The 19,615-nt window shown below is 34.4% G+C and overlaps 1 protein-coding gene across 1 annotated transcript in view; it reads left to right on the top strand.

Moving 5' to 3' along the window:
* LOC128558234 (uncharacterized) overlaps positions 1-7,629 on the top strand; it is a 110,242-nt gene extending 102,613 nt beyond the window's left edge. The window contains exon 68 of the mRNA XM_053547112.1: positions 7,447-7,629. Coding sequence (XP_053403087.1) covers positions 7,447-7,629 — 183 coding nt within the window. The remainder of the gene's footprint in view (positions 1-7,446) is intronic.
* The last annotated feature ends 11,986 nt before the right edge of the window (positions 7,630-19,615 follow it).

Below are 19,615 nucleotides of genomic sequence, written 5' to 3'. Positions count from 1 at the left end.
TTAATTCAAGACTGTACTTGTTTGTATGTCTTAGATTATACAAACGTAAATGATCTCGTACGTTAGAATTAAACATCGTTTACTAATAAATTAATAACTACTTTCTTAATAAGATGTCATACGTTTCGTATTACCGTTGTGATCATCGTCAAACACGTCGGACATTCAGAAGTTCCATATTTCTTTCAGCTTGGTAAACTTACAATGATTTTAACTCGGATTTGTTTCACTTGATATCAATATCATAATAGATTGTAATATATGATAAAAGTTAAATAAAAGTTTTAATTATCAGTTAATTAAGATACATTGAAAATGAATGTTGATATCTTATTGCGTTGGTAGAAATTCACGATTATAAATGAAAAAATAATGACTTAGACTTTCCTTTTAATTTTCTAAATCAAAGTGTCTTTTAACTGACAGGTAACATGTTTTGCAGTCGTGTTTGATAGAGCTGGTACAACAGAACTAGCAAACGAAACAAGTGGAAATCTAATCCCTTTTGACGTATGTTTCTTACAATAAACTGAACTATTCGTTATTAACTAAAAGAAATTGAATTCTAAGGCCAGTCATTTTAAAAAATGTCTGAAGTAAGTGCAACTAAACAGCGTGTTACAAAAATACGAGTATTTTTTTTTCGTTGGCGAGTTTTCCTGCTACCATAGAATAATCCTATTCAGACTTATAAAGCGGATCTATCAAGTGAATATTACATATTGAATTGCTTATAGTTTGGCATTCAACAGAGTTCCGGATGGCAAAATAAATGTAGATTTTCCAAACAAGTTTCCCATTTATTTACATGTTCCCTTATAGTCGCATGGCTAGACGTTGCAGAAATGTTTTGTATTTGAACTTTTAACAGACACCGAGCAGCGAAAAAGAGAGAGCATTATCCAGTAGGATTTTAGTCGTATCATAGATACACACATTTTACCAGTTTATTGGTTCGAAATATATACATGTACGTTTAAATTACGAATAGGCGAAAATGTGATTTGTGGATTATCATTACAGGTCCACTACCTTAAGTATATCAGTGTGGGTACTCTTTGTAAAAAAAAACAACAAACTAGCAGATCAATATGTTTTTATAAAATCACCGGGATGTTTAGTTTTCGTTTCTTAGAAAAAAGCAAATTGTATAAAAGTTTTAACTACATTGAGATTTAAAATATGTTTTAAAAAGAGAAATTGAATCATTAACAAAGGTTACTGGAAACTTAATTTGCGTTCAAAAGTATTAGCACTGTTTATTTGATCACAGGTATCGACAAATTACATTTCAATGACGAGAGGAAAAGAGGTCACATTCACCGTTTTTCTCAATGTACCTTTTGGCTGTCCGGCAGGTTCACAGGATTGCTTTCTTCGATTCGTAGTGTACGATCCGTACGATTCGTACAGGTGCTATGACTCATCGATTGCAGTTATCCACAGCAATACTTGTGGTGGGAAAGTAGAAGGCACTACGCAAGAAACAATAGGACACGTGACTTCCACGAGTACATTTACGAATATCACTATAACTACAAAGAATAACCGTTGGTATCGACTTCGTTGGTATTTCCCCCTTGTTCTTAAGCTTGCAGCTGTTGGCAATTCTAAGCCATTCTGGAATACCCCGTCAACAAGCATTACGGTATGGAACTGACAAGAACACTTTTACACCATATCATAGATAAATTTGATTTAAAGAATTTAGACATTTAAATACTGGATATGTTAAACGGACATAAACTCCTCTTATATGTATACATTAACTATAATCGGTTTAGACATAAGCAGCGTTTGGGAATTATTATATCCTTCTGATGACTGTGAATCTATAAACCTTTGAGACATTTAAAAATCAAAATTATCTGCTTTCTAAAACGTCGAGTTTTTGGGTCGCTTTGCTCGCTCATTGTATTATTATACTATTATATCTAGAAACACTATGATTACAGTTGAAGGATAAAGCCCATAAGGACAACTTAGAATGAAGTCAGATATTAACAATAACGCAACATATACCTAGCATTACTTAAAACGTTTCGAGGCCCTCTCAAGAAAACCCGTCCCTCATAACAAAAAATTCGCTATGGTTCGTATATAGATTATAGACAAATATTTTCAGAAAATTAATAGCAGCATTTTACTTATGTACATATTTTTATGTCATGTTACTGTATCTTGTTTAAGGATTCACACTCGCACACTTTCGTACCAGAATAACATGTAACTTTCTGAAATGGTAGGTAATTGTGTATGAGAACTACTACACGAGATACAGGGGCTGCTATTCGTTTGTTGACCCGTACATATATTCTTTTGATCGAAGGTAAGTTTTTTTCGTTTCTTGTAAGTTAGAACCTGTATATTTGATAATTTTATATAGAGTGTTATATAGTTTTTTACAAAGATGAGAAAGTTTCTTATTGAAAAGGAAATAAATGGCAAATGTTTTTCAGTGAACTGGATAAGAGTTAGGTTTGTAATTGTTCTAACAATTGTATGGTAAATTGAATTTGAATGCTAATGATATATATCAAAGTTTGCAACGCAAATATTCTGTAAAATCTCTGACCACGCCTCGTTTCAGTAGCTTAAGGCTTAAAACAAGTTGAAATAATAACAAACCCATTTTGCAAGTTACCTGACTGCTTCAGATGACTACTTAAATGGTATATGAATAATGTATTCATGTGATGTACTTTTGATATTTGTCTTAACACCCTATTAAAGACCCAATTGTCGCTGAAACGTGTGCAAAATGCGTCAACATTTCATTTGTTTTTATTCAGATGGTATTCAAATAAGCTGTTAGAGGAGTTTGTGTTGCTTCGTCATAAAAACCTTCCGATTGGGGTTTGTTTAATCATGCATATTTGTATTAAAAACTTAAATATTAAATAAATCGGTCATTGGCTTTCACATGATTTCTTTGTAACATGTTCGTTACTTGTCTTGTTTTCAACTTGGGAGAGTCAAGACGTCGTTCTTATCCATGCTTTCTTTATTCATAGGTTAGATAACTGTAAAATTTAATGTTTAAAATTTGAGATGAAAGTAGCGAATGTTGTTGCTAAAACTGGTCTGACTCATTTTAAACAATTAAACTTTTTTGAATTTTTTACTTCGTTTAGTGCGCATAGAAACGTTTTGATGTCTTTGATAGACTTGTACACATCCATTTTGCTTCAAATTCTTTGTGTTCATTTTAGAATAGTATATCTATATTTTATTTTCTGCGTAAAGAAATTGTAAAGGGCATTTTTGTAATAACACTAAATTATATGCAAAAGGTTCAGACAGTTACCGCCCCTTGTAATCGCTGGGACGTGCTCCTGTGCTGTAACAGTACGTGCTGGTGGGGACGTGTTTTCCATCAACCACTGTTATGGGCACCTCATGAGCTACCTGTCAGCTAAGGATGGAATACCGAAAGTATATAAATTACGGTCCACATTATATCAGGTAATGCTTATATCATATAGTTTAACTGTTTTTTCTTTAAACTGCAACAAACCACATACAAATGACCGCATTTGCAAAACAATTCATAAGATTAATAAGTGTGCAGACCTCGTCTGGATGGTTTGATAAGAGACACCCGCATTGAACTAGCTGACAATAAGTTACTAACGTTTGGAGTCGATAAAGAGCCGTCGCATATAAAGCCAGTCAAGTTAGGACACGTTGATACTAAGCGACACATTACAGTTTAGAAATAGACAATGCGTTATATCGAGATGATGAAATCCCTCTTTAATTTACGTTTCAAAAGGGGGGAAGATCTTTAATGCTCACAAACTTTGATGAGACAAGAGCTCGTAGAACACAAATTACCCCCTTGATGCATTCAGTAACTGCACAAGGTATAGGAATTATTTGGTCACTGTGCACTGGACGTTTGACGTATCAAATAAATATGGGTCATTTACCAGTCATAAGTGACCTCCGTATCAAATGTGATCTTAGACCAAAGCATTCTCCGGTTATTTAGCAGAAAATTTCTACTTTTCTGGGTCAATAAGGCCTTGACATTTGACCTACTGAGCACAAAATCAATAAGGGTCATCTGATGGTTATGATCAACCTCCATATTAAGTTTCGTGATCCTAGGCCCAAGCGTTTTCAAGTTATCGTCCGGAAACGGTTTAACTGTTCCGAGACACTGTGACCTTGACCTTTGATCTACTGATCTCAAAATCAATAGGGGTCATCTGCTGGTCATGATCAACCTCTCTATTCAGTTTCGTGATCCTAGGCCCTGGCGTTCTCAAGTTATCATCCGGAAACTGTTTAACTGTTCCGGGTTACTGTGACCTTGACCTTTGACCTACTGATCACAAAGTCAATAGGGGTCATCTGCTGGTCATGATCAACCCCCTATCAAGTTTCGTGATCCTGGGCCCAAGCGTTTTCAAGTTATCGTGCAGAATCTGTTTAACTGTTCCGGGCCACTGTGACCTTGACCTTTAATCTACCGGACTCAAAATCAATAGGGGTTATTTACTGGTCACGATCAACCTCTTTATTAGGTTTTGTGATCCGAGGTCCTGGTGTTCTCAAGTTATCGTCCGGAAACCGTATAACTGTTCCGGGTCGCTGTGACCTTGACGTTTGACTTACTGATCTCAAAATCAATACAGGTCATCTGCTGGTGATGACCAACCTTTCTATGGACTTTCATGATCCTAGGCCTAAGCGTTCGATCTTTAGTTATCATCTGGAAGCCGTTTAACTGTTCCGGGCCACTGTGATCTTGACCTTTGACCTACTAATTTCAAAATCAGAAGGGGTCATCTGCTCATTATGACCAATTTCCCTATTAACTTTCATTGAGTTATCATCCTGAAACCGGTTGGTCTACATACCGACCGACCGACATACCGACCGACCGACCAACCAACAGACCGACCGAAAACAATGCAAAACAATATACCCCTTTTTCTTCGAAGGGGGACATAAAAATGTGTGGAAGTTTATAAGAGATACCTTACATGAACGCAGAAGGTTCAAATCTTTAATGGCAGACATATTCGCAAAGGCAGATCCGAAATATCTAATGTATACTCAATATATGATATTGTTATCAAACTAAAAAGGGTGAACGTTCATGAACAAAAGTCAGAAAAAAACACAAATAAATAAAAATAAAAACAACTCGCAATTAACGATTCTTTTCTTGATTTGCAGATAATCCTTCCGACTGGAATGCATGTGTATGTGTATGTAATGTTCTCCCGTAATTACATGATGAACGTTTATGTGTCACCGACACCATCAGATTTCGAACAAATGGAAGGTCTTTGTGGAAATTTCAACGGCGACTTTAGAGATGACACTGTTCATCGCGGTTCAACCTATTCCGATTCTGTCGAAAGATATTATGACTATTGGTGGTGGTGGAGCGATTACTTTTATCCACATGAATTTGCATAATCATGGGGGTAAAGCTTTTCCTCTTTCCTTATTACTCTTTTCAGGCGTTATTTAAATTCATGTTTAATAATGTGTGATAACTAATATTGTTATAGAAAACGTTTTTGACATGATTACCTTCAGATTAATACATGCTTCAAATTGGCAACGCTCTTCAGATTTTTTTATAAAAGCATGTTAAATTTCTCTATTTATTATATAATAATAATATATGCAATAAAATCAATTCAATATATCATATTAATTGATGACTTGCAACTAGAAAATTTTAAAATTGTATATGTCTTCACAGCGTGGAAACCTATGTGAATTTGTAAATTTATGAATTATCATTTCGTGCTTATTACTTAATCTCTGTATACTATACCTTTAAACAGTTTACAGTTGACGGGAAGATCAGATGAAAGCCTTCTTAATCCTGATGTTTACGAAAACGTACAAGTATGGGACGGCAATAAGAAGCTTTGCGTCTGTCCGGACACAAACAGCAGCGCTAGCTACGACGCTTTGTGCTCGGCAGATGAAGAAGCGACGTGTACGCGTCCAGTCTGGCGAAGGGGTACTTTGGTGGAAGCAACGTCACGACAGACGCGAGACGTTGACGGTAACGTTAGAAATATACACCGTTCAAAAAGAGACATAGCAAGAAGACTGGTAAGAATGAAGAACAGATGGAAAGAAGCTCGGGAAAAACACGCTGCATTACGGAAGGTAACGTTTCGAAATCACTGTGCATGTCCATTTATTGAAAGTGAATATATATTGCTGACGATATGTCTTGCATTTTAAGATATCCGGTCCATAAATAAGCAAGTTCTATAGAACAGTGCTATCAAAATATATCAAATATTGATGCCTGGTAAGCTCATATGATTTTGGTATCATTTGAAAGTGCATCGTCTACATACATGTAAAAGGAAAATATAAATTATACAAATGTATGACAAAATATTTTAGAATTTTTATCTAGTACAGTTTTCAATGATACTGCAACAGAAACCCAGTTATTACAGTGTGAAATTTATCATTTCGCAGTCAATAACATGACAGTAGTGATTCCTGCATGTTATTATGGTCATCTTATTTACTAATTCTTGTTTAGCAGGCACAACTCTTTCGTGTCTTTTTATAGCATTACCTGTGTTACTGTATCAGCTGGCGGTATAAATTTTGGTCTAAGACCTCAGTTATTTTTACTATATGTTCTATATGAACACTGTACACTACTGCAATTTTGCCTGCATTCAAACCCTTGCCTCCCTAAAAAATCACGTGCACTCAACAAAATTATTCAAGAGAAAAACTTTCAACTACAATAAACATGGGGTTCGCCGGCTCCTTTTTCACCATCTTGAACCAAATCACATGCGTATGAAGAATACCCTGTAAATGACAGCAAACAGGCAAAAATGGCTCTATCAAAAAGTCATGTTATACATTCTGATTCTGTTATATTGTACATTTACCTACTATTTCATAATCTCTTGTAATAAATTATGCCTTTATTGCAGGTCTTTCACTCCAAATTTCTTCATTATTCATGATAAAACAGAGGAACTATTTTCCGCGTAATCACTTCCTTATTGTGGTCATCCAAGGGCAAATAGCTGTGTTCTTCCGCTTATTTACACCTTTTGTAATATAAGCACATTGTGGGAGTTAATATGTAGGTCTGATGCGTACCATTAATCGATTTAAGTGGTTTTATTGCCATAGTACCCCATTGGTTTCGTTTATCTTTGTTTTGTGTTTTGTCTATGTTTCTTATGTATATTTTAGACATGTTCACATCCCTACTATATAACTTCAATAGGAGAACGGTCCGAGGGATATATATGTTCATATATCGCTGCTTGTCCTATTCATTTTTTTATTTGTTCTCCTTTGTGCTCCTTGTAATGTAAAACGCAAAACTTGCTCTTGCTCTGCTAACCTCACATGTACCATGTCAGATGCATGTTTTCGCTTTGTTCAATTATCTGTAAAATGATTCTTATATTTCATGAGCAGAAGAGGCAGATTAATAATAGCACGACAATATCCTGGGAAGAAGCAGAAATAATATGTACAGAGAAATTGAGCAATGATTGTAATACCTACACGAAGAAAGATGACGTCAGTGACATTGCTGAATCAAATGACACGTTAGACAACTGTATAAGAGATACTATGGTAAAGTTTATTTTCTTCTAATTTGACTCGTATGTGATAATCAAACCTTTAATTATGCAAGAAAAAATCAATCAATCGCGCTTTCACAGATTGCGAAAGATAAGTTTCTATTACAAATAATCAGTTACATGTTCTTCAGTACTTGAAGTTACATTTGTTCTCAATATAGTAACTATATCTTTGGATATAAAAATGTCAGTCCTTATGTCGAAGTATAATTTCGTGATAAAATTGCACATCGTTTAAATTATCAAACGTTTACTTGGCGCAAATGTTTCCCATAATGAGACGATGATCCAGGCCCCTGTCTCAAAGGTCAAGGTCACACTGAGAGGTCTAACGTAATAGTTTTTACTTTGGTCTCAGTAACTTTACTTTGCGTTGATTGATTTTAAAGTAAATTGCCACTTACAGTCATCATAACAAATTGATTTGTTGCATAAAAGACTCAGTTCTCTAGCTCAAGATCTATGTCACTTTTGGAGACATTTTTTGATATTTTTAATCTTTTTATGCATATGTATGTATTTAAGTAATTTGGCATAATTATTCAACATTTTAAGACATTGTGCCATGTGCAAACGTGCAAAGGTCAAGGTCACGTGCAACCAAGTTCTCTTTTATATGATAATGTACAATACATTTGTTTTTATACCACTAATTAAAAAAATTAATTTGTGTATAAAGTAATATGATTGGTATTGATAGACAAAGTAAAGCTATTAACAAATGTAGACTTCCAGAATGCAAAACCAGGCACAAGTTAAAACTTTATGGTATAAATAGGTAAATGCAATATCATTATGATTGAAATACATTAGGTCGAAATGTAGTGCAGTTCTGCATTGACCAACTGTAGAATTAATTTTTTTCTGGTGTGTAATTTAAAAACAAGTTTCTTTAGTATAATATAAATACCATGCATTCATTTATTAATTACCTCCCATTAATATGATAAAATATTTCATTATACAGTCGAGCCTACTTAATACGAACTTGCTTGATACGAATTTTCGGATTAAACGAACAAAGTCCGAATTCCCCGGCCGAGTCCTTCTATTTTCTTTGTAAATTTATTTCGGTAATAGCGAACTCGCTTGATACGAATAATCGGTAGATACGAACACATTGTGGAAGTCCCAATAAGCTGAAATATTTTACTTTTCCATCTTTTGATACGAATTAATTTTAGAAGTCGGGCCGTTATAAAATATGTTGAAAATAATAATATGGTCAAGCTTGTGCCGCGTGGGAATTGGACAATGGAGTAGTTCACACTTATTCACAAACAAACACTCGGTCCTTTGTGTATCATGTCAATATAAAACAATTTAATCAATTGACAGGTCAAGATTTAAAGAGGTGTAAATAATTTTAAACACATTATTGACGTTCTAGTGTCGATACAGGTAGGCTGTGTCTTACAAAATATACAAACTTTTATACCTCTTAGAATGCTTGTTATATAGTACAAGCTTCAATGTTGGCGGTGGATATAATTTAGCGCTATGGACCTCGACCGCACATTAAAATTTAAATTAATACAGTTTTACCTGTTTAAGTATGACTTTTCTTGAATGAGTAATTTCAATGTTATCTGAACGAATTAACATAATCAGTTTAAAACTATTAACTATTTTCATGTATCATAATATCGGAATCTATTCACAGATGATACCGGTGATACTGCCCAAATTGCTCGGACAAATTGTCTGGTCATACATTCATTAATACGAATTTCGTTTGATACGAACATATTTCTTAGGTCCAGATGAGTTCGTATAAAGCGAGTTTGACTGTATCTTCATTCATTTTTCCTTACCAATTTAGAAATAAAATCACATTAAATAAAAAAATACAGAAATTTTCAAGCTATATGACGTCTATATGAATTATATGGTATATAGTTATAATTTATAAACATTCTTAGGATATAGTTTTTTTATCGAAATATTAACTGTTACAAGAAAGTGGCACGTCGGATTGGGTAACTCCGCACTGCGATGCTTTAACGCAGAAAGTGACAGTGGAACTTGATAAAGATGTTGAATTTACAGAAAACAATACAGAGCTGGCAAACAATATCAAGGAGTCCGCTTGTCCAAGCAACTGTAGCGGACATGGACAATATGTTAACCGTAAGCCTACAAATTTAAAATATATTTTCATGTCCATGTACATTCAAATTTATATTATATTTGCAGAACATCTCCCTGTATTTGGGCTCAGCGCTGTTATATTCTGTGATCCTTTGGGTTCATTAAAGCCGTCTAATTTTATTAGAGTTTCTCTGGAGCAGGTGCAAGGGCATAAAGAGTGTAGCATATTTCCGTGCCTCTCTTCAACAGACCAAACCTAGCATAGCTGATATTTTTTGCTTGGTTGCGTTCTATGCCTCTTATGGATCTCTTTGAGCTTTTACTACATTTCAGAAGTTGTTTTACAGCATCATAAGAATACATTTAGATTCAAGGATATAACATTTGATTTTGGTTTGAGTTTCATTTCTTAAATTCCCGAAGATAAATCATATATCTTAATCCGTTTCTCCTTTCGAACACCCTTCCATTTGCCTAAAATATATTTTGCACACAACTTTAGTTTCTCAATTTCGCAGAATTAATTGAAAGTTTCACAAAAATCATTTACAATGCATACATGAGCGTGAAGCCATCTTTGTACCTAACTCACATATAATGAGAGAATAAGTGTCGCTGTAGTTAGCGGTTTTGCTGTAGCTCAACCTTAATGATCCAGGTTCGATTCCCAGTTGCAACTGACATTCACTCTAGTGGTAAGTGCTGGGTGATATTTAAAGTGGTACCTTTTCCAGCTGTATTGAGAAATAAATGTGACACCTGTCGCAAGTTAGGTTGTATATTTTGTGGTGGGAAGGTGGGACCTTGCATGGACTTTCTATTTAAAATGGGAAATGTTTACTTTTCCATATTCATTGTTCTATGTCTTTATTGAAAGTGCACAGACAATTCCCTAAAATACACTAATGCAAATTCATAAAGATAGCTATTTGTCGTAAGGAAAAGATTACACAAAAACTAGTTGTCCAGTTTGATACTAAATATTGATGAAGTTTCGAGTGAAAAACATGCAATGATAAAAGTAAGAGATGAGCAGATATACGTATGTGACGTTAAATAGATTATTGTGAGAATACACAATATACATAACAAAAAGATATTTTGACAGGCAAATTTTTGTCATAAGGTGCTGGAAAAAAGACCATCATCTAATGCTCCTGGATTGTTTTCTCAAGATTTGCTGTGTTTAGTGTAAATTATTGATTTTTTTGCGTGGCGGGGATTCTGGAATTAAATGTTGATATTTCACGGTGTCGTTATATAGCATGTTGTATAAACTGTGGTTATAAACCAGATGATCATTGAAGGCCTATTATACGCGACAATGATTACTAGAGTTACTGGCATTGTGTTCACTAAATTCTTGTAAGATATGGTAAAGAAAGTTGAGAGAAAATCTTTGTTCACAAATTTAGCAGAACTATTAAAACTTCTCATAGAATTTTGATCCGCCCACATTGCTTAGTATACTTGCTTTATAATGTTATATTCCCTAAATACACTACTTTATGTACGTATGTGTCCGTAACTGTGAAGTAAACGAAGTTTTAGTACGCATATATAAGTTGTTCACTGAGTTTCGCTGTCGTTTCTTATTCCTAGTAACAAAGATACTAAAATGGCCAAGAACAAAACGATATTTGAATCAATTTTGCAATATATATTATCGCCTTTTCGGCGCTATACGTTTTTCACATTTATTTTGTAGTCACTATCAAATGCATGTTTACAAAAGATTTGTTTCAATTAAAAAAAGACATTATTGTTATGGATTTGAAAGACATTTAATAACGTTTTTATTTTTCTCATTACACAAGAACAGTTTTATTTGCTCCAATTCTTTTCAAAAGCAAATTTAACTATCGCTATTGTTTAGTGCTTTGGAAAATTGGCTGTATAGCATCTGTGCATAGTTACAGATGTCATGTGTGCCTGACTTGAAATGATTATTTAAAAAAATAAAAAGCTATCTTCATGAATTTGCAATTGTATATCCTAGGATATATCTTAAAAATAAAATATTTACATTTAACATATATAAATAATATGCTATTTTTTTATATATTGACGGCTAATTATTGATCGCGTTTGCACTATAAATGTGTTTCAGAAACATGCATATGTGTCGAGGATTTTGCAACAGATCTTTGCCTTGTAAACATAACAATCGGGCCATTGATAGAGGAACTTGCGGACGAAGGCATTTGTGACGTCAGTACCGGGAGTGCGTGCGACTATATTCTTATTGTCGGCAATGGATTCATTGAAACCGCTAAATGCAATTTAACAGTCTATGTGGTAAGAATGTTATTCATACAATTTGCTCCTTGAAATGAAATTTCGAAAACCGAGGCATCTGTTGTTGCTTTAATTCATAACTAATTATGCGGACTTTCTTTTACATTTTGTAAGAAAGTTTAAGATGCTGGCAAAATACCGATAAATCGTCAGCATTCTTAATTTTTCAAAAGATTTGTTTATGTGAATTTAAACTAGGCAAAATTTTCATAGATGAATCGTGTTTCACAGCAGAGATGCACCTACTGTGAATTCATTTAAATTCGTGTCCAAGCCATTTTATGGTTTTGGTCAAAACATATATTTTGCGGGGATATGAACTTTTGTAGACCAAATAAATACAATTTTTTTTTCGCAGGAATTTTTGTGAATTGACACAACCACGAAATCCAGAAAAGTTAGCCCCTACCTCCAAGAATATAAATAATGTTATTGTATTCACTACAAAAGCGTCCTTATGGGTTAAATACAATTTAAAAGTCGACTACAGTTATATATATTCTGATCATAATATATTGTAACAATGGCGTAAACAACAAACAATTGGGGTCAGGACCTCCCACCCTCCTCCGCCCCTGCCAACTGTTAGCCAAGATGTTTAGCATTTTAACACGTATTGAGCATAGATGACGATCATAAAACGGATTTTGTTACAGTTTCAGCATGTTTTAAAAATATACTTTTTAACCATCAATGCTATTTAAAAGTAAAGATGGGTATCTTTTAAATTGAAAATCCAAATTTTATTTTAACTTTGCATACTTATTCATTTCACCATTTTGGATGCGGATCCTGTATTTGTTTCTTATTTTCGTTGTCAAAGTCATTACAAGCCTTAATAGTCAAGAAGTTTGAAGGTTCTGGGTCAAATGAGTCGGAAACTGTTTTCCATGTTCTGGTCCCTGTGACCTTAACCTCTGATCAAGTGATTCAAAAATCGATATGGGTCATCAACTCTACATGTCCAATCATCCTATGAAGTTTCAACATTCTGGGTCAAGTGGTTCTCAAGTTATTGGTCAGAAACGGGTTTCCATGTTTAGGCCACTGTGACCGTAGGTGATTTTTTTTAAATTTTTCAAATGAGATCTCATCTTAAAATCAGGCTTTGAATATTTTATACATAAATTACACAGATAAAAAACACTTCTGAATAGTTCTTAAACTAAAAGCAACCATAAAAGAATATTTACAATGAAATTAAAATGTTTAAATTCAATTTTCAAAACAATCAAAACAACTATTATTATTATTATTATACCAGACTTATATAGCGCCCTTTTCATGATAAACACGTTCAAAGGCGCTTTACAGCAACTACTAGTGTCTCCAATATTATGAGCTTCAGATTGCATTCAGTCATGTTTCAGCTGTAGATTAATGTAATATGCCTCATAATACAACATGCATGTTTTGTAAAAATGCAAATATTGAAAATTGAAAATTTTCAAATTTAGTTTGAATTGTCTCAAATGATTTCATTGCAGTCTTCCGAAGCCCGCTATTGTACAATTATCCAGGAAGAAATCGTACGCCGGTACGTGAATATTTGGGGACGAAAACACTGCGAATCTACGGGCGATTAAAAGGCGAACTTGTTTAAAATAATGTTTCTTTTGAATTAATTATACCCTTTAATGATATGTCAGTAACAAACACTAGCTAGAATGTAAAATTAAATCAAACTGAAGTGCATATGTCCGAATTTTCGGGAAATAGTTGCGAATTTTTCGCCCCCTCCGTTACGGTCGCAACTATTTTCCTAAGTCGTGCAAATAAAAATTATTTACGTAAATATTATGAAAAGTTCGTTCGTATCTATGAAAAATAGATAAAATATTACCTCTACTATTGATTTAATGCAATGTATGTTTCCATAAACCCATTTCTATGCTACAAACTTTGCCGGATTATACGGTTATCATTTCAGTATCGTATCGAAATAGAACGCACGGTGTCACTATATTCCCGTGATAGTTAGACGGCGACCTCTCACAGTCGTCGTATAGGCCGAACACCACTAAATCCAGCTCTTCTTTATTTCATATAAAATTCACTTACTTCATAACGGCTTTTCGACATTTTCTAGCATATCAGATTTTCAGAGACTTATATTCCCATAAAGAACTAGATCGCTACTTTACAAAAACAAAAAGAAAAGGGGGTGTTAACTTTTATATAAGAAAACTACAGTTCGGTAAATACAACCCGCTGAATTTACTACTTTTCGCTTCTTTCAATTTGTCTTTTCGAGACATTAAATTCTTACGCCGCCATTTTTACCTAGAATGCGATAGGAACATGCCGATTTCAATAGAATGCAAAGTGATACATACTGAAACACGTTAGGGTAAAAGTAAGCACGTTGCTGTCGAGAAAATGCACTAGGAAAGGAAAAAAGATTAGTACTATTTATATATGGACTACTTGTGACATTCTATTTGGTAGTGATCAGCCTATAAATAACGATTCCCACCGAACACTTTTTCCTCAACAAATTGATTTTCCACAAAAATTATACGCACACAATGAGTGTATAAGATATTGAATAGGGTACTAAAGAACGTGAAAAAAACTTGGTCACGTTACAAAATGTTTTCTGATCATGTGACAAAAACAAGCGCTTTGGTGTTGTTATAAAAATACACATTTCTAGCAGGAACTTAGTTTTAAATCAAAATGTTAACAAAAGACGCAACTTGGTTTATATACCGATCATAGATCTACGCGGAAGGTGCTGAAGTACTCTTTTTGTACTAATAAACTTTGATAATGTGGCAGTTGAGTCCAATAAGTCCAGGGGTGTTCAATGATAATCCATCATAAAATTATCTTGGGGCTATATTGCAAAGTAATTATTATTTACCTGTATTGGAAAATAAACAGTGTCGATTATATTGAGGCCAACTGCCTCATTATCAAAGTTTATTAATAGGTTATTTGGTTTATTTTTGTCACGTGATCAAGACTTGTTTTGGTCATGTGATCAACGCAAGCGTTCTTATTTTCATTCGCTTTGTTTTTGTTATGAAATATAGATTACGACAAATATTACTAAAGAAATGTATTTTTTTGATAATATTGAATCTCAGAAGCGTTTCACAAAGTTAAACAGACTTGAATTACGTAAAAGTTATGGAGGACATGGATCTACTTGTTCAGTTTGAAATAAGACATATCGTCCGTAAATTTGTGGTATGGTAAATCTGTGGGAATGCTTCGCTGCCCACAATAAAATCGTTTCAGACCTAGACGTACTGTCAAATACCTTCTCGTATAAATTTATATAAATGCAATGACCACGTACTTCCTTAAAAACCTAAGTTTACTTTAAGACATCTCAGATCATAAATCTAAGATTGCCATCCAAGGTATGTTTGGTCCCGGTTGACAAGGCGGCCAAATAATGTATTACGCAATTAACAAAAAGTAAAGAACATACATTTTGAGTTCCTCTACTGAAAATCATGTGGTTACAAGTCAAATCGCACGGATTTCAATGTGCATAGTTCTTATAGATGAACAGCAAAATATTGATGCCACCATGTATTGGTTTTCTCAATTACACAAGTAACTGTATAAAGCTCGTTTCATCGCTAGTGCAAGCTCCTAAGCCACCACATGTGAAAAATGTTAACGCGTGAAAAGAAAGATATTGAGATAAAGTTTATTAAAATTCTTGTTATCACATTTGTGGTCAAAGCAGAACGCTAGCTTAATCCTAAATAAAACTGAAGATGTCTTCTGTGAAGATGTACATCTAATTTACATACTAGTTTACCACATAATCTTACCGGGGTTGTTCGAAAATAACGTAGCCTATTATTCATAGTGCAATGTGAATATATGAGTGTAATTCGCTATATTTGTGTATTTTTGTCATATAATTTTTGTAACATTTTAACTGATAGGCGAAGCGCGTAGAACGTTTTGTTTACCATAGCTACGCTTGACCGGCGCAGTCGCTTTTTCATATGTCACTATTAGAATTTGACCGCTAATGTTCGCACAGATAGTCAACTTGTTTACCTGAAAATATGCCAACGTGCAGCACTACGCCATGTCAGCATGCAGCGAAAGTATGTATGGTGTCATTCGGACATGGAATGCGGAAGTAAACAACGTTTACACTAAGTGAGAATCGCTGTTTATAACGCATGTAATGTCGTCATCGGCTTGCACAGTTGATCAGTCAGTTGTTAAGTTATGTGGAGATGTTTGCAAACACCAACTGAAATTCATTATCTAATACATATATATATATGGGGGCCGTGAGTTCGATTCCCCGGCGAGGCATGTGTTCTCCGCGACGATTTGATTAAAGACATTTAGTCTGAAGTCATTTCGTCCTCCACCTTTGATTCATGTGGAGCAAATGACAATCACTTACGGGGGATGATGTCGCTTGTTTTTATTTACATCTCTCTATATAAAATAATGTTGTAGATACTAACATTCATAACAAGAGGGAATTTTAGTATTGATTATTTCCTACATCTGGATTGGGAGGTAGTGCAACATTTTATAGGATCTATAGTTCTTATTTCCTAGAGCGTGTTTTCAATGAACGTAAACAATTACAAACAAAACCTGGCTATCATAAACTGCGTAAATTTTTCACTAAAATTTTCTGTAATCGGAAATCAGATTTGGTATTAAAATTTGTTAGCAATCTTTCGATACTTCTGCTACAAGATTTATCACAACCTGAATCGAGTTTGTTTTTAAAGTGTGTTTGTCGTTAAAATTGTGCTACTGATACTCTTATTGTTGTAGATACTGTGTTTTAACATTTATGTAGAAGGCCATATTGGAAATAAATTGTATGTATACTATGTACTCTTAATATGTCACCTTCTTAAAATAAAGTTATTATTATTATTATTATTATTGTTACTTTTATTGTATGTTATTACTTCTATTTCATGTAATAAAAGTGAAATATGATCAACAAGTTTAGATGCACCGCATGTTTGGTGTTCAGCCCTTGGACAGTTGGACGCTACGCGTTTCTCTTTGAATGTGTCTGACAGGCTGAAAGAACAGGTAGAAGGCTGTATGATAGGCACTTCTTAAAACCCACTTGGACAGAGCTACTTCATTAAACCAAAAACCAAAAGTACCATTTCCAACCTTGTATATGATGACGAAGTTGTTTATGATGACAAACAAAAGGCTAACCTGTTAAACAATTTCTTCAAAGAACAATCCCTATTAGATGAAACGGCTGCCCAAACCTTGCCTGACAGTCCAAACCCTCAGCATCCTTCCCTAAATTCACGTCAAATTTCACCAGAAGAAGTTCAGTACTTAAAACCCTACCACTCGGCAAAGCATCCGGTCCCGACTGCGTGAACAACCGAATTCTGCGTGAACTTTCTTTCGAACTTGCTTAACCATTATTTGATCTTTTTAACCACTCACTTACTTGTTGCACTTTTCAAGAAGGATGGAAGGAAGCAAACGTTACACCCCTATTCAAATCTGGAGATCCATCTCTTGTTACTAATTACAGACCAATTTCTCTTCTAAGTACAGTCGGTAAGGTCTTTGAGAGAATCGTATTTAAACATGTTTTCAACTATCTTCAAGATAACAATCTTCTTACACCTTTACAATCTGGTTTTGTGCCAAGAGATTCGACAGTCAATCAACTTGTTTATCTTTACAACACATTCACTCATGCAATTGACTCCGGCAAAGAGATTAGGTCTGTCTTCTGTGATATCAGTAAAGCATTCGATCGTGTCTGGCATACTGGTCTACTCTATAATCTTAAATTATTTGGAATTTCTGGTCGTCTAAACTCTTGGTTCTTATCTTATCTTTCAAATCGTAGGCAGCGTGTGGTAATATGTTGTGCTAAATCTGACTGGAATTCTATCAGTGCTGGTGTACCTCAGGGGTCCATTCTGGGCCCTTTACTTTTCCTGATGTACATTAATGACATCGTAAATGACATCGGAGCTAATATACATCTATTTGCTGATGACACAAGTCTTTATGTAATTGTTGAAAATGAGCAAGAAGCGGCAAATACACTCAATGTTGATCTGTCGAAAATCTCTGAGTGGGCTGCAAGATGGTTGGTTAAATGTAACCCAAAGAAAACTGAATGTCTTCTCTTTTCAAGAAAAATACACCAGTTCCCCCATCCACCAATCATAATGCAGAACCAAATCGTTCAAGACGTTCAAAATCACAAAAACTTAGGTGTACTATTTTCTAATGATCTTCGATGGAACCAACATATTGAATACATTAAATCCAAAACTTACAATAGACTAAATATAATGCGGAAACTCAAATTCATTTTAGACCGGAAATCATTAGAAACAATGTATATTAGTTATATAAGACCAATACTTGAATATGCAGATGTCCTTTTGATACTGTAAATCCGGTATTATTCGCGGTGTTTTAATTTTCGCTATTTTTCGCGAATCGGGTGCATCGCGAATTCATGAATCCGCGTAAATAACCTTCCATAACATACAGATATCCGAAAAAATGTCTAAAATACCGTCAAGTTCAGCAATGAATACTAGCCGCCTGTACATCACTGTCTATAATATTGAATGTGAACGATTCATGTATAATATACTGCTTAAGGTTAGATTTACATGCAGCTGACAGTTTTTAACGGCGAGCATCTCCTTGATGCACTTCGTATGTGTCAAACAAGCAGAGCGCGTGTTGCCCGATGGGAAGATCCATATCATCCCTTATCTTCTCAAAATACCTGATTTTTTTTACACATTTTGTTTAGGCAACAATATGGATTAGCGGATAATTTATCAAACCATTGTATTATATACTTGTACGTTATTTATGAAATGGCTGTAACAAACTTTGAACATTTTATCAGCTATTAAGTGTAATAAGAATAATCGCCAGTCAATTGAGTAAGGATTCAAAGGCTCAATTATTTCAGTTTGTGTGAATAAAGTAACCGATTGCTAATACGAAATAACCGTTACGGACCATGTGTTTTTAAAGTACGGTACTAAAAAATGGGCATTAATAAAATTGAAATTTCGCTAATATAAGATAAGAACCTTCGCGAATTTAAATTTCGGACCCCTCCGTCGCGAATTCATTAATCCGCGAAATAATTCAGGATGCCGGAATTCGCGAAATAAAGATCACGCTAATATAAAGTGATTTACAGTAACTGTACAACTGAAGAGTCCGAAAAAAAATTCAATATGAAGCCGCCCGCATCGTGACCGGTACTACTAAATTAGTTTCTATCCAGATATTAATGAAAGAAGTGGGCTGGGACACATTGAAAGATAGAAGAAGTAAACGTAAACTAATTCTTTTTTATAAAATGAAACGAGGTCTTACGCCTGAATACTTGTCTTATTTAGTTCCGCCTCTCGTAGAAGATAGGTCTAATTACAGCCTCCGCAACGCGGACGACATACAAGTTCCACGTGCACGCACAACACTTTATCAAAACTCATTTCTTCCTTCAGCTGTACGTCTTTTCAATGAATTGCCACGACCTACTCGGGAAGCTGAATCACTATCTAGTTTTAAACACCACCTCAACTCGAATATTGTATATGTTCCTAAATAATATTATTATGGGAGTCGAGAAATTC

The sequence above is a fragment of the Mercenaria mercenaria genome, chromosome 7 (genome assembly GCF_021730395.1).
Source record: "Mercenaria mercenaria strain notata chromosome 7, MADL_Memer_1, whole genome shotgun sequence".
Taxonomy (NCBI): domain Eukaryota; kingdom Metazoa; phylum Mollusca; class Bivalvia; order Venerida; family Veneridae; genus Mercenaria; species Mercenaria mercenaria.
The sequence above is the reverse complement of the archived record's forward strand: the minus strand, read 5'-3'. Positions and strand labels throughout refer to the sequence as shown.